Below are 16,202 nucleotides of genomic sequence, written 5' to 3' on the forward strand. Positions count from 1 at the left end.
AAGCCCCCTGCTGACTCCTCATATTTACTGTGTACCCTGAGCAAAATAGACACTCTGTTGTGTTAAGTCACAGAGATTTTCAAATTGTTTGTTTCCATAGCATAATCTAGTATGTTCTAACCAATATGAGATAATAAAGATTAGAACAGAAATAAATAAAATAGAAAACAAAAATGCAATAGGATCCACAAAGACAAAGGTTGGTTCTTGAAAACACTAAAACAAAATAGACATCTGATGAGTTAAGTAAGGTAAATTCCAAAGATAGAGTATATGGACATGTCAAAATGAGAACAATATTATCAAATGTATGCCATTAAATTTGAGTTTGGATGAAATACAAAAATTTCTAGAAAAACCTAACTGAAACTGACTCAAGAAATAAAATTAGAAATACTAAATAATCCTATTACTACCAAAGACACTGAAGTGGAAATTTTAAAACCTCCCTACAAATAAAGCCACAAGATCAGCTAGTTTTCTAGGCAAATTCTATAATCTCTTCCCAAAGTAGTAAAAATTCTTAAACTTTTTTAGAAAACTGAAAAAAGAAGGCATACTCCCTAATTTATTTTATAACACTAGCAAAACTTTTTTTTTTTTAATGACAGTTTGGTAAAGAGATACTCCAAACTCATTTCACCAAAGAGCCTATTTGCAAAACTCTTAAGCAAAATGTTAACACATCACATCCAACATTTTATAAGGGATATCAGGAAAACCGAGTATGTCTCAAGAATTTTAAAATGCTGTAATGTTAGAAAACCTACAATTATTACTTATTGCATTGACAAATTTAAAAAAAACTAAAAAAGCTTATGATCACCTCCTTTTGGTAAAAATTCAACACCTAATCATATTTAAACATCTTTGTAAAACAGAATAACAGAGAATCTTATAGGGTATCTTAAAAAACCAACATCATCCTAACAGATAAACTATGAAGGATCTCTCTTTAAAATGAGGTAAGAGGCAAGGGTACCCATGATCACCAGCTCTGTCAGTATCATATTTGAGTTCCTAAACAGTACCGAAACATAAACAAGTAAAGGCCTTAATATGGGAAAGGAAAGAATAAAACTCTCATTATTTATAGATGACATGATTATCTGTGTAGCAAACCTGAAAGAATCTGTGTGTACCCTTGTTATAAAAAGGATATGATAACAAGTTGTCAAAGTATATGACAGCAAGCAACAGACTACAAGATACCTTTTTAGATGGAGGAATAAGAACAGTATATAGAAATTATAAAACTTTACTGAAGAACATGAATGGAGAGATAGCCCATGTTCATGGATGGAAAAATTTAATATAAAATATCACTTCTTAGCAATGAATCAGTAGATTCATCAAGACACTAACAAAGTCCCAGCTCAGTTTTTTTAATATGGAGGTTGACATAAGGTGACTATACAGTTAAATGGAAGCACCAAAGGTCAAGGGTAACCAAGAAACTTTTAAACGGGTTGACTGCTATTTGCCCTATTTGCTATAAATACTTAGTATAATGCTTTAGTAATTATACTATGTGTGTGTGTGTGCACGCACACACAGTACTACAGGGATAAAAACAACTTAGCCAACAGAAAATAATAGATAGCCTATAACAAACCACTCACATATGGAATTTTGATATATGACAGATATGTGGAAAGAAGTAACTAAAACAGACTGGTAAAAATTAATTCTCCACTAGGAAAAAAAATATGTAAGAAGATCTTGACCAATGCCTCACACCATGTGTGGGTGTGGGTGGGTGTGTATTATAAAATGAACAAAAATAAGAACAAGAGAGTGACAGACAAAAAGTGCACTATGAAGTTTACTTTTGAGGTAGGTAGGGAAAAGGACACATGCAGCATTCAGACAGAAATACAAGAAATATTCCACTTTGGACTAGGGTCATGGGTGTTTACTTCAGTATAAATAAACAAACAGGCCAGATAGAGATTAATGAGGATTGTGATTGAGAATCAAAGATTAATCAAAGAAATCAAATGATAAATCCCATTTGTGTACCTACAGTCCAATTCCGAAGAACATGGACACCTTATGTTTGAATTAACTACAAGTCAGTGATGGGAAGGGATTAGACATTAAGTCTACTATGAGTTTGAACTATGTATGTTAACATGTTTTCATTATCTCTTTCATTTGTATTTGATTGCTCTATCCTCTGAATTTTTAACATCAATAGCTTTTATTGGTTCTAAAAATGAACTAGCCTAAAATTTTATTTACTAGTAGCTTGAGATGTTATTTATTTTGCACTTTACTTTTCATATAGCTTTTAAGAAATTATAATGGGACATTTAAGACACATATACAATAATTCAATCTTGGGGGTTAGCACACAAGAATGAAAGCCAGCACCCTTGAGGTCGGGCTCATCCTAGTTGTAATATCCCAACATTATCATGTCTGCAGAATAGTAAAGGACATTGGTGGAATGGATAGGAATCCTAATTCCAAGACCCTGTAATCAGGACTCCTATTAGGAAAGTGTCGATCCACCACCTTCTCTACCAGGAACTTTCTGTAGGGGGATGACCTTATAGGCCTGATTTATCCATAGGATTCTCTCAGACAATCATAACTATCTTGAAAAATATCAGGAATTTCAATGTTCTAAAAAGCAGCTAAAGTCCTTTATGTCTATATGTTTCAAATACAATAAATTATTCATTCAAATATATTTTAATTGTGTTTATAACCAAAAATTCCCATTTGAGCACCAAGTTTTCTCAAAGTGTCTTGGTTTGACTTTGATATATAACTGGCCTTCTTCACCCCTAAGAGCTGTACCCAGGGCTGTATTCTCATCCTCTCTGCCTTGGCACCATTGTTCTAGAACCATTGGCAGAGTCAAAAAAACTGACCAGCACAGCTATTCACAATGATTTTTCAAGTTGGAATTTTACTCTCTCACCTGTCTGGCTCCTGGAGACAGAAGTGTAAGCCCAAGTAAAAATGAACCAAAAGAACTGTTTATAACATTGACAGCAACAGTTGGACTAATGAAATCTTCATCTGAACCTCTCCTTTACCCTTGTTTGGGATTTTTTATTGTATCCTTAAACAAAAAGGGCACTGAGGCAACTAATGCAAAGTCTTACTTTGGTCAAAAGGACCAAACATGCAAGATGACTCAACTGGCCTTTTCTCCCCTCCCAAATGTACCTGGTGGTTGCAAAGCAGAATAGCCAGGTGTGTGTCAATTCTTGGTTGACAGCAAGGAAATGCATGTTAAGTATCTTACTACTCTTGGTAATTTTATGTGCCAATACCCAAAGCGAACAACATCAAAAAATACGAAGGTCTATATAAATGTCAGCTTGGCAAGAATTTTCATGCTGGAGAATGGTAAACTTATGTCACAAGGTGACTTTTAATTAAACTACTTGCTTCTCCATGTTTCTCTTTATAACAACTCAAAGTTACAGGCCCATCTATCACATGAATAGAAATCCATGCCCTGCTCTTTCATACCCAGGTTTAAAAATCCTAGAACTCATAAAGTTTTCAGCCAGAAATACATCTACGGGAGACTCTGATAAGGAGAACGCTCTGTGGGACAAATATAATAACAATGACCTACATTTGCTTTGGGTACAATATGCACCCGACACTGTACTAAATGCTCACGTGATCTACTGCACTGGATTCCCAACAGAGCTCCCTGAGCTTGCTTGTGTTATTCATTTTATTTCACAGATGAAGTAATTGAGGCTACTACAGATAAACTAATTTGTCAGGAACACAGACTAGGTGGCAAAATTGAGACCTGGATCCAGGTTTACCAACCAAAGTTTTGTGCTCCTAACCAGTAGCTACATGTTGGAAATGACAGCTGCTATGGAAAACATACCTATACCGAGAAATTCCAAATATGTTAATTAAACACCTGCAATAAGGTTGGTGCTGTGTAAATGCTGTGTTAAACACACAGGGAGTGCTACATCTCTTCCCCGAAAGAGCTAACAACTAGTTGAGGGGACAAGACAAACTCACAAAACTATTTTGAATGTCAGATGACAGTAATGTACCATTTAAATGATTTTTGTCCAGTTCCTGGGCTTTGCAGGCATCAGAGGCAGAAAAGAATCCAGATAGGAATGCGCAATAAAAGCTGGGCTGTTTAAGCTCAAGAAGGAGAAACTGAATCTGCCGTTCAGAGACAAGGAGGCCTTTAGGTAAGGGGACCATAGGGAATGCTGCAAAGCTGCAGATGCTCTCAGCCCTGGGGTTCCAAGGTGATAGACCATCTCAGGAGATAAAGGGTAGATTAAGGGGTCACTTCGGTGTGGCAGAAACAGACTGCTTAGGGTGGGGCGCCTTCTGGGGGGATGCCAATCCCAGGGCTGGCCCCAGCAGGCCTGGGTAAATATCAGAGAGGAAGGCATGAGTGAAGTCCAGTGGACAGAGCCCATGCCAAAATCAAGCTGCAGAAAGGGCTAGTGAATCAGTAAATTCTGCACCAACACCTCACTTTGGCTCTCCTATCACTAGCAATTACTGATCAGACATATCAAAGAGATTAATGCAACCATAAAACTCCTTTAACAGAGTAATAAATCAGCTCTAACAGTGTTATTACCTTTCAAATAGAATGGTTGGTTTAAAACTATCAGAATCAGTAAATGTCACACACACACACACACACACACACACGTATATTTCAACAGGAATGGGTTTCACCCAGCACAGTGCTTATGTCAGGGACTCCTCAGACAATAAAAGCAAAGCTACAAATGGGTCCTCTGCTTAATGGGAAGACACTGGGAATATTCAGCAAAGTGAGAATAGATGATGCCCACCTCAATGACCTATGAGGAGCCAGGCTCTTTTGACACTGAAAGAGCAACAATTGAAATGCAACTTCATGATACAGAATGAAGGCTGAGAACATTCGTATCAGAATGAAGGCTGAGAACATTCGTATCAGTATGAAATGTCAGCAAGGAAACTGCTATTGTGCCAGGTTCAGAGCTGGGAATTCTAGGCCTGCAGTGATCTCTGGGAAAGCTCACCAGGGAAGGTCAATACCCTGCAGCTGGTCCCAGCACTGCAACTGTATGACCCTGAAGAAATGTGCTTACCTCTCTCGGTCTCATTTTCTTCCTCTTAAAATGAGCACTCTCCCAACTCTAAAGGAACTACTTGCTCTTTCATAGCCAATAATCAAAATACAACTAAGAAGACCCACTAAGGACAACAGTTTCTGGAGGTGTGTTCTATGCCAAGCATTATTCTATGCGCTTCATGCATACTAATGTGGACCATTACATTAGAAGGCAGGTACCATTCCATTTTACAAACAAGAAAACTGGAGCACAGAGAAGTTAAGCAATCTGTCCAAGGTCACAGAGATGGAAAGGGACAAAGCCAAAATGGCAACACAGACAGATACTCTTAACCATTATACCAGGTACAGCATAATGACAAGTACTGTGAATATATTTAATTATAACAAGGTACTGTGCACATATTTAGTTATGCATTCTAATATCCAAAGGATGCATCCAAAGCCTTTCTTGCTAGCTCTCTAAATTGCAACTACCTTTCCTGCAGAAAATTAGTTTTTTCTTGTGTCTTTTGTTTGTACCACAGTTAAATTATAAAATGAATGGATACTAGTTGCAAATTACAAACACCTGCCAAAAAGATTTTCCTGCATGCATAGAAATTTGCAGGAAGTCTTATCTTTAGCTGCCTCTACTCCAATTCCTAAGAACATGCACTGTGCCCTGCCACCCCCAGAGTTATGAGACTAGAGAAAGTATGCACAGAATTTCCTGCTCCTTAGATGAGATGTCAGATATATTTATTTGCCTTCTCCAGCCTTCCACCCACCCAGATGGGACAACTTCTCCCCACTGACATCGTCCACCCACTGGGGGCGCTGGCATATTGTCTGGAATAATAAAGTCAATGTCCCTCTACAGTGATTGAGTTTGTTTTGGAAGAATTAAGATCTTTCTCCATGTACAGATAGAAGAAACACCCTGATATAGCTACCCCTAGAAAAAAACCCTGGTGCTGGAAAGTTAATTTGTAATGAAAAATACAGCTATTGCTTCAAAGACCTTGCAGACCAAATCACAGTAAAAGCAAGAGGTAGATGATATTCTCAGCTAAAATCATATGTATTATATATTTAATAAAAGTGTATAGTCATATGGATCTCAGTATCATACCAAAACAATCTACTTATTGCAATATCTATTTAAAATTTATGGAAATAAAATATTTCTATTCCAGTTGAAATAATATTTCTAATCATAAATTTTAGCCAAAACAAATCTGACTGGAGTCGGCTGGCATTTTGATAAACTAAAAAAAAGCTTTTGTCAACCCTTCCTAACAAGGCAGGCCAATTTGGAGAAAAACTAGCTGATTTTGATTTTGGACATAATAAATGAGGGAGGATTTAATTCTGAGAAAGAGTTTGCACATGTTTAGTAATGAGAACCTGTCCTGAGAAGGGATTTCAAAAGACTTAGAACTTAAAATTTGGTCTCATTAGTTCCATGTTTTGATGCCAGTAGTCAACTTTATTTTGCTCATCATGCCTGCACTATCATTAAAAATGTCCATGATAAGCTACAGAAAATATTTTTTTGTTTTATTAAAATATTAATTATATAACATTAAAACAATACTTGTAAATATTTTATTTATAATAGGTCACATTATTAAACAATATTAAATTTCAAGATACACTATCATGTGTTCAATTTCCTTGTTTCGTGTCTAGATAATCCTTAACAAACATGGGATAAAACCTATTTAGTAGTTCACTGTGCAGAAGTTAAGCAATATGAATTTCAACTCAGAATTTATTTTCATAGTACCATAAAAATATTTTGAAATTACTTCAACTTTGTGATCAACAATGCAAAATCATGGACCGACCACAGATTGAAATTAAGTGAAATCAGTTTGTGAATAATGCCAATCAGAGAAATAAGTCAAGACAAAGCATACTTTTTTATTTTTCATCAATATTTCAAATCACTTCATACAATTACATATAGCAAAAAAATCACCATGTGCTTGGATGATGCTAAGATCATTTTGTGATCCAAATGTTCTAGGAGACTATCGATGTGCTTTAAGAAAATTGCCAGACTTTTTCTGTTACCAGAACTGATGGAAGTCTAATGGAAATCAAAATCAGGCAGACTTATGGGAAAAAAGGAACATGTCCAAGATTTTAGGCAGCAAAAATAGATCTGCTGAGCTCCTGAATTACATCAGAGCCCAGCTATTCTAGTAAAATGCTGGAAGGTGGAAACCTGGGCCCAGCCCCAAGCAGCTGTTCCCATCTCCTGAGGTAGGTCCCCTCGAAGCCACACCTGGTAAGCCTGAGAATGGAACACTCCCCACTCCTGTGAACAGGACTCTGTGGCCGTCCCATATTTCAACACTTCTACCCCAACCATCTTTGATTTTCTAGATGGAGAACAATTTTTGGAAATTGGAACTGCCATTTATAATACTACTGAAAGCAAGATAGAAATGAGCCATCCAGAGCTCAGACTTGCCCCAGGCCTTCTAAGGTCCAGTTTCAGAGCCTACAGCTGTTCCTCTCACACATTTCCCACTCCCTACCCAGTCCTGCAGCCCCTGTCCCCCACTGAAGGTAGCCTTTCCACCAGACCGATCACCTCCCTGATTCTGTAACATTTCTGCCCTGCTCATTGCCTGGAAGGAATTGTATAGTAGTTAGAGCACGGGTCAGACAGAGCCAAGATCAGGATCCATTCCACTGTCTCTGGACCTCATCCTGCGCTACAGCCACACCATGGGAGTAACCGCTTTGTATTTAAAACGATTCAGCTGAATGCCAGGAAAGTGTGGAAATGACTGACTTATCAAGGAAAAGTAAAGCTGCCTGGATCAACCTTATAGAAGCTATCTGCATCATGTGAAATGGAACATAAATTGTGTAAAAAAAAACATAAAAACAAAGGTCAAAGACAAATGAGAACAGTGCTTTTAGTTCGACTACACTGAATCTCTGATCAACCCATTCCAGAAGGTCTCTATTAACCAGGTTTAAGAAATTAGAGATCTGTATCATAGAAAACAAAGTGGTATGTGTTGGGGAGGTAAGAACTCCACACATGTCTTTAACCATATTAATGGCGCTATAAATAGGCTATCACCTGCTCCTCCTCTCCCATTAGAGGAGAATGAGCGAGCCGGTTTGAATTTCAGATTCAAAAGAATCACAGTAGCAATGTCCTGGCAGAACAGATTTCCACAGGAAAACTGATGTGTTTTCTTCCCAAGTACTGGAATGAAAAGGGGATGGTTTTTAGAGACCATGAATGCCAGTGAGACTGAGCAGCTGCCACTCTCCAAGTCCTTTTCACTGGGGAAAGTGGTGAAGAGAAACATGCCCATCCAGGGAGCCCATCCAGGCTGCTTCAAAACACAGGATGGAAGGGCGCTCTGTGCTGTTTTACAGTATAAAATCCAGTTTGCGGCATGATGATCTGCTACATTCTATTTTTTATTTTTACCTTACTGAATTCCATCAGAAGGCAGCACCTTTGGGTGCTGATAGGGGAAAAGAAAACTTTATTTTTAAAGAGCCCAATGAAGATAACAAGTTTTCCCAGGCATAATATTTGAGCACCATCTGGCTCAGGATATCAGAAACCAGTTGCCAAATACCAAAGACAGCTATTTTGCACTTTTGATGAAATACAATCAAACATCACTTGTTCATGGACATGAATGTAAGTGCACATTTCTATTGTAAGCTAAAAATAACATCATTCAGTGGAGACATCTCCAGATCAACCACTGACCAAAATTATCTTGCTGGATAATCGATCCTTGGCACAGAATCTGCACATACATATACAGGCAGTGCAAAAGTTTAAACCACACAAACAGAACGATCCGTAACAGGAAGGAAGTTTACCGCCATCTACAGATTTCCCCTCACTGCTCAAGGGAGCGAGCCAAGGATTTCTGCTTGAAAAATATAAATTGGCAAAACTGACATCAGCTGTTGAGTTGCATTATGCTCCTAGTGATGAAATCCACTTAAATAACCTATACAAAACAGTGAACACGACGAACTCCCTCTCCAGAAACAGGAAAGCAGTGGTTCACTGGCGCTCGTTACTTGCAGAATCTGAGGATAAAGATTCTCAAGTCGATACCCCCTATCTTTCTGTGGGGCTACATACACACGGATTTAAAGGCAAAGATCTATAATACTATATACTTCTTTGCATTTTCCTCGCCATTAACCACTTTCCCAAGACGGGCTTCTTACAGAGTGAAACGAAGTCCCATCCAAACTAAAAGCCGCCTCAGGGGCCGTGCAGTGGCCTCCCCGAGCAGCCCGGGGGTGGAGTGGTAATGACACCTATTCGAGCAGATGTTGCCGGCAGCGGCGCCGGGTGGAGGGCGCAGCGATGCAAAAATCACACTCCGTTGCCCGTCCACCTGGAGCACACCCTGGCAACTTTATTTTGAGCAGAACCTTCCAAGGAAACTTTTCTTCTGCCCGCAGCCCAAGCCCGAGCCGGCCGGTGGCGGGCAGGCAGGAAGCCAGGTTGCGGCGGGCCGAGGCCGCCCCGGGCGGGACGCGCCGCGGCGGGGTGGTTCCCTCTGGGCCGGGACCCGACCGCCCGCGGCGGGGGGCGCAGGGAGGCCACTCACCAGCCGGAGCGCGAAGAAGACGGCGAGCAGGGCGAGGCAGGCGCCCATGACGATGAGCAGCAGGAAGACGATGAGCGGGTGCTGCTGGCTCATGCAGTAGTAGGACTCGTACAGCCAGTCCCGGGACCGCTGCAGCCCGCCGCCGCCGCCGCCGCCCGCCGCCGCCTCGGCGCGGTCCCGCAGGTAGCGGCGCCGCCGCATCGCCTCCCGCCACATCGGAGCGGCTCGCGGGACGCCCGCCGCGCGCCCGGTCGGGGCTCGCCGCCCGCGTCCCACCCCCGCGCCGCGCCGCGCCGCGCCGCTCAGCTGCCCGCGCTCGGAGCCGCGCGCAGGGGCCTCGGGCAGGCGGAGCTCGGCGCCCCGAGCTGGGCGCGCTGACGCGCGGGCGGGGGCCGGGCGGCGGCCTCGGGGGCAGCTCCCGGCGCCGCCGCTGCCGCCACAGCGCGGGAGGGGGCGGGTGCGAGCGGGGCCCTCGGCCCGCCTCCTCCTCCCGCGCGTCGCTCCGCCGGGCCTCCGCCCCCCGCCGCCCCCCGACGGCCAGGCGCTGCACGGCGGGGCTCGGCTGGCGCGGGGGGGGGCGCAGGGGCGCACCGGCCGCGCCCCAGAGGGGGACACCCCTCCTTCCGCCTCCCCCCCAGCAGCCGCAGCGTGGCCCACCTCCTCCCCGCCCTATCTGAGCACAGCCCGGGGTTCCCACTCTGTTCCCCAACATACACACTTCCCACTTCGCTCAGAGGATGCGGGGGCTTCTGGCTTCCTCTCCCCAGCTCAAAGCGCAGCGGGAGGGGCACCCCACTCTCCAGTCCCTCACCTCTTAGTAGGCTGAGGGGAGCGCCCCCACACTCTCCACTCTTCAGAGCTCAGCAGGCAGACCTCCCCACCCCACAGGGCCTTCCCCCACACACGAGACGGTAGAGGTTACCGGTTTTCACTACCTGGGGAGCCCGGGGGAGGAGGTTCTCCTTCCCTCCGTCCCCCCTTTGTGGGTAGGGGTTTCCCACCCGCCTCTGCATCTCAGCGCAGCGGGGATGGGGTTCCCAGGCTTCTTTCCATAGTCACAGAGGGCAGGGAAAGCCCCAAATGCGCCCTGGCGGAGAAGCGGCTGTAGTTGAACGCTGTACCCCCGCCACGTCCGCGGGTAGGCAGCCGCACTTGCGCCCTGCACTTTCAGATTAAGCCGCACTTGGGGGGAGCCCGGCGGGCCGAGGTGTTCCGTATCGGAGGATAAGGGGCGCCTCTGGCTCGTAACGCTCCTGCCAGGCCCCCCCTGCCTGGCGGGGATGGCGCGCCAGGAGAGCTGCCGGGGCGGGCGGGGTCGCTCGGGCATTCGCCCCTTCCACGCCACCGTGGGGTACTCGGCGCAGGAAACGCAGAGGCTGGGCTGCAGCCGCGTGGGGGCAGCCGCGGCGGCGCAGCGTCCCCTCCCGCCACGCCAGGTCGGCGAGAACGCTGGTGCTGGCCTTGGGGGACCAAGGAGCTCAAGGGCGCTCTCCAAAGGAGCTCACCCTTCTGGAGGGGTCGTCCTTCTCCGGTGTCGTCTGGCCCAAAGCCCCGCAAACAACACCTCCTCCGCAAGCCTCAGGAATCTGAGACACAGCGACCCTCTCCTCTGCCCCCTCCAGAGAACAGCCCGGAGGTCCGCTCCTGTGCACGCGTCCTCCCCATAGCCGACCAACGCTCGCGCTCTGAGCCCTGGCGCCGCCCAATACCCCGGACAACTCCCCCAACCTCCTCGCTGCCGCCTGGGCTGTCCTGTCGCCTCTCGGGCAGGGGCCTGTGAGTCGGGGGGCTGCGCGTCCGGTGACCGCAGGACCCAGACGGTGCAGGAAGAGGGGACCCAGCGCCTGCCAAGGGGGCGTGTTTTTAGCAGCAGCTGTGCCAGAGGGTATGGGTCAGAGAAGGGCACGACTTGGCCTCCGCCTGCCGGAGGTCTTGGCGGGAATGGGGGGCGGGGCGGGGGGCGACACCGGGAGGAGTGAAAAGAGGGTCTGGATTCAGGAAAGTGTCCCGGGCACTGGATCCCTTCAGGGGGTTCTGCCCTGGCCTTTCCTCCTGCCCGAGACCTGGCAGCGAGGAGCAATACAGGAGAAAAGGATGGGACAGGTTCCCCCCACTGTCTCCTGCTGGTGTCCAAACAAGCGGTATCTTCCCGCCCTCGCTGGAGGATGAAACTCGACTAGATGTTAGTTGTCTGCGCCCCCACCTGCCTTGCCTGACCTCCCCTCTGACGCCAGCCCTGACTGCAGACTCTAACTGGGTAATTCCAATCGCAGCCGTCCCGGCGGGTCCAGTTGGGTTTGGTTCTTTTGCTCCGGGGGATTCTAGGGTTTTGATGGCTCTGGAGCAAGCTGCAGAACAGGACTTCTAAGTATCCAGCACATGACGTCTCCTAAGGAAACACGGTTGAGTTGGACCGGTTTCCTAATGGATCCTCTCTATTCCTCCACGTTGGACAGAGCCGCTCATTGCCAGCCCTTTCCTGTAGGAGCACATACTCATTATTCATCTTCTCTCCAATTTTTGCTGCTGCTTTGCCCTTTGCACTGAGAAATCGCTGCCTTCACCCACTCAAGAAGGAAGAAAAAGTAAATCTGTAGTTCAGGCTTGTGGAAAAAAGAATTGGAACAGTGGAAGTAATACCTGTTTAAGTATGTTTTCCCTTCTAGTGGGGAAGTGAGTATTTTAACAACCAGCTATCTATACAGTATATACAGTCTCCATATGGTAAAAGGAGGTTGTGATAAGACTTTGAGGAGATTTTGTTAGATACAGTGGCAAAATGTAATTAGAGAGACTGCATGGAGGGAATGTTGCCCTTGACCCTTATGACACTTTTTGTCATTCATTCATTCAACAAATATTTTTGCACTTAGCATGTGCCAGATGTTCAAGAAAATAAATACAAGTTTGCAGAATGTCTATCACCCTTTGAGAGGGATCAACCAGGCCTGGGACCCCTGTAGGAGTTTCCAGTGTGTTTTGAAAGCAGGACTGCAAAGATTAAAATGTGAGCCCAAATCAGCATTCATTGCCAACTCCCCCATATGACTTAGATTTCATCATCATAGATAAAGGTCATGGAAAGGATTTAATGTAAAAACCAAAGACATGTCAGGTTTCCCTGAGGTTTTTTTTTTCTTATTTGTTTTAGTTTTGGTGCTTTTTTTTTATGGGTGCCTCCATTGTTGCCTTCTATTTAATACAAAACAAAATGTGAACCAGGATAATCATTATAGTTATTCCATCAGCATTTCAGAATCAATTGCACCAAGCATGATTTTTAAAAAGTACACAGCAGTTTCTATTTTGAAAGAAAAAAACAAAACAAAACAAAATAATAACCCACAAGCAGCATGAAGTGGAATGAAAAATGCCTGTCAATACAAAGCCAGGAGTATGAAATACAGTCTCATGCAACTAAAGGGACCCCAAGGAGTCCTCTAGTTTATTCCTGCGCCTTTGCAGAGCAGGGCTGCTACTCCAAGGCTGAGGCATGGAGAGCAAAGGGGTTGTTCCATTAATTTACTCCATATCAATTTATTTGTGACAAAATGCACAAAGAAACCAACTGTGGAAGTTCTAACTGGGCCCAAGGGATGAAAAAACAGAACAACAACAAAAAAAACCCAAAACCCAGCAGCATTAAGAAAGAGAAACCATTTTTCCTGCAACGCTAGAGGGCAGCCCTACATCCTCAGAACCAAACAGGTATGGCAAGCATGCCAGGTGTGTGTGACTTGTGCAGTTGCTCGGGGGACCCATACTTGGCTAAAGGTTTTGCTATCACCATCTTGAAATTCTTGATAATTTTTGAACAAGGGGTCACCCATTTTCATTTTGCCCTAGACCCTGCAAACTGGAGAGCCAGCCCTGCCAACTGGTAATGCTGAACAGTACTCTCATTGCTGGCTGAGTACAGACCCTACAGGGCACAGGCATGACGACAAGCCCCAGGCTCCTCCACCCCAGGGACTGCTGGCCGCTTATAACTTCCTAATCTGGTCATTTTTATACACACTATGACACACCTGAATGATTATAACTGTTAAAGAATCATGTTGCCGGAAAAGTTTCTCAATGGCTTTTGCCTTAAAAATAACCCATCTTCCAATCTCTATCCCAAATCCAGTTAGATTAGTCAGTCAGTAAGGACACTGTCATTGCCCTGCCCAGTGTCACAGTTCTCTGATTGATTAAATAAAGGCAGGTGGACAAACTGTGCCAAGGACAGACATAGACATGCCAACCCAGAGCATATTGTACTGCTGAGCACAGAGTATTTCCCTGTGTATTCATTTTTCTCTCTGGCAAATACATCACTAAAATTTATATAATAAAGTATAAACAGTATGTCAACAGATTCATTATCACCATGAAATATGTTTTGTGTATCCAGATAACATTTACATGTTTACTGAACCAGAGTCTGAATATAGAAACCACACAACCATAGCCAGCCCATGGCTCCTGGAAGTCTCATTAACTCATCCAGCTCACCAAGGAACACTGCAGTTCAGTGTTTAGAGCATCAGAAAAAAGTTACCAGCTGTAACACTAACATACTCATTTTCTTTCCCAGCTGGTCCATGCAGGGTGATCTCTTCATGTATTTGAAAGACCTCACTTGCCTGGCTTATTGGATAAATTATTTCTCAGGTGACAAAATTGGAATAAATATTTCATAGAATCATCCTTAAAATCTGTTTTCATGAGACTTATTGGGATTTATGGTCCTGAATATGGGAGAAGATGGTACCAGTGTTTGGGAACAGACATTTCGCCAAATCCCACTGTTATTCCAAAACATGTTACTAGTACTTTTCTCAAAATCCACTGAGAGGCTAGAATTCCCTCCATGAGCACTGGGAGAAGTGAGGGTAGGTTAATGACTAATCAGGTTCCAGCAAGTCTACAGCCTTGTGCGAGGCATCGATTGCTCTGCTCCTGCTCAGAGATGTGGTCTAGAAGCAATCAGGAGTAGAGGTGTGTGCTCAGGACTTGCTGCCTAGGGAGGGACAGGAAGAGGGAGCTTGTTTAGCAAGAAACTTAAGTGGATAATTCAGATACTTGACTTTCATTTTCATATTCTTTTAGGTGTCGCTTAAGTAGTCAATGAAAGAAAATTTAATTATACTCTCCAGTTAATAAATACTGTGTTTCAGGAAAAAGAAATGGTCTCCTATCAAAAGCAGTGCTCTGTCACAGTTCCTGAATATTTTTGTTCAATTCTAAATTCATTCAGTTCAGATAACTTAAGATTTTAAGCCACTCTAACTATTGTTTGATTCATGATTTTATATTTGAGTTTGAAAATAAATCAAACTCACTGCTTCTTTTTGCACACTGTTGTGATCATTGTCAGTTTTCTTATTGTAACTTTTTAAGGTGCTAGATTTTTGCCTTGTCTCTGATACCGACTGTATGCCTCCAAGAAGCCATAAACATCTATTAGTTTCAGTTTATTTCTCTGTAAAGTAGCATGGATCAACTACTCTATGGATCTTTCTAACATTTATATTGCCTTGGGCTGGGTAAAGGGATGGATTTTAACCAACTTTTTTAGATCAAGAGGGGTAAAACATTTACATTCAATAAAAATAAGTGAACTGTACCCAAAAATAGCTTGTTCAGTTATAGGTCAGCATTTGATAACAACTACCATTATCTAGGCATAAATAGAAGAATAAGAATGTTTTAGTGGTATGCCATGGCATCTTAGTGGACACACCTTAGTTTTCTATTAATGCGGTCTCTTTTCCCTTAAAAAAAAGGGACATTCACTGTTACATTTCTATTACTTGTGATTTGCAAAATTCACTGTAAGCTCTTAATAGCAATGTGCTAGAAGAATGAATGACTGAATGAAGACATAAGGTAATTTCATTCCTTAAAAAAATAGGGTACAATTGGCAAATAATGCTAGTAGATTATTTTAATCAGAACTTGATTTGATAAAAATGTTACCCTGGTCCTGGAAGGGTTATATGTATATTGGTGCTATATTTATTTATTTTTTTAATCTCACAATGTTTTCAAATCCTAAAATGGCAAGATTTCCATACAATATTGGACACCTCTTGCTGCCAGTTCCACTCACCCTGTACAGACAGCATAGGGTAACAGCATGTATAAGAGGAGATACTGAAGAAGTATCAGACATGAGAGGATCTGGAGCAAGTACCCTCTGGGGCTAGTTTTCTTCAAGAAAATGGCATCTCAGGCTGTAGTTCCCAGCCACGCTTCAGAGCAAAAGAATTCCCGGCAATGACTGACTCTCAGGACTTAGGAAGTGCCCATTTACACCTCATCCTTCCTGCAGCTCAGCCATGGCTGAGAAGCTGAGTCAGGATGGAGTGAAATGGGTCCACTCCCTGCAGTCACTCTAATTGCCAGGCATGAATACCAGACCTGGGGGAAGGCAGATGAAGAACAGCAGTTTGGAACAGGCTTGTTGTGGCTGCTGGATTTATTGCTAACATTTTGGGGAAACATAATACACTTCAAAATTTAAT

General features: G+C 43.7%; 1 protein-coding gene across 4 annotated transcripts in view; it reads right to left on the reverse strand.

The window, feature by feature from the left end:
* ADCY2 (adenylate cyclase 2) overlaps positions 1 to 10,908 on the reverse strand; it is a 401,614-nt gene extending 390,706 nt beyond the window's left edge. Inside the window, exon 1 of one of the 4 annotated variants that reach the window (XR_005063085.2) lies at positions 9,691 to 10,084. Coding sequence is in view for 3 of the 4 variants with exons in the window: in XM_037024865.2 (XP_036880760.1) it covers positions 9,691 to 9,906 (216 nt within the window). In the remaining variant the exon portion in view is untranslated. Of the gene's footprint in view, positions 1 to 9,690; positions 10,085 to 10,625 lie in introns of those variants that run through there. The other 3 variants (XM_073238029.1, XM_037024865.2, XM_037024862.2) reach the window with 3 other exon arrangements.
* Between the last annotated feature and the right edge of the window lie 5,294 nt (positions 10,909 to 16,202).

The sequence above is a fragment of the Manis javanica genome, chromosome 1 (genome assembly GCF_040802235.1).
Source record: "Manis javanica isolate MJ-LG chromosome 1, MJ_LKY, whole genome shotgun sequence".
NCBI classification, from domain to species: Eukaryota; Metazoa; Chordata; class Mammalia; order Pholidota; family Manidae; genus Manis; species Manis javanica.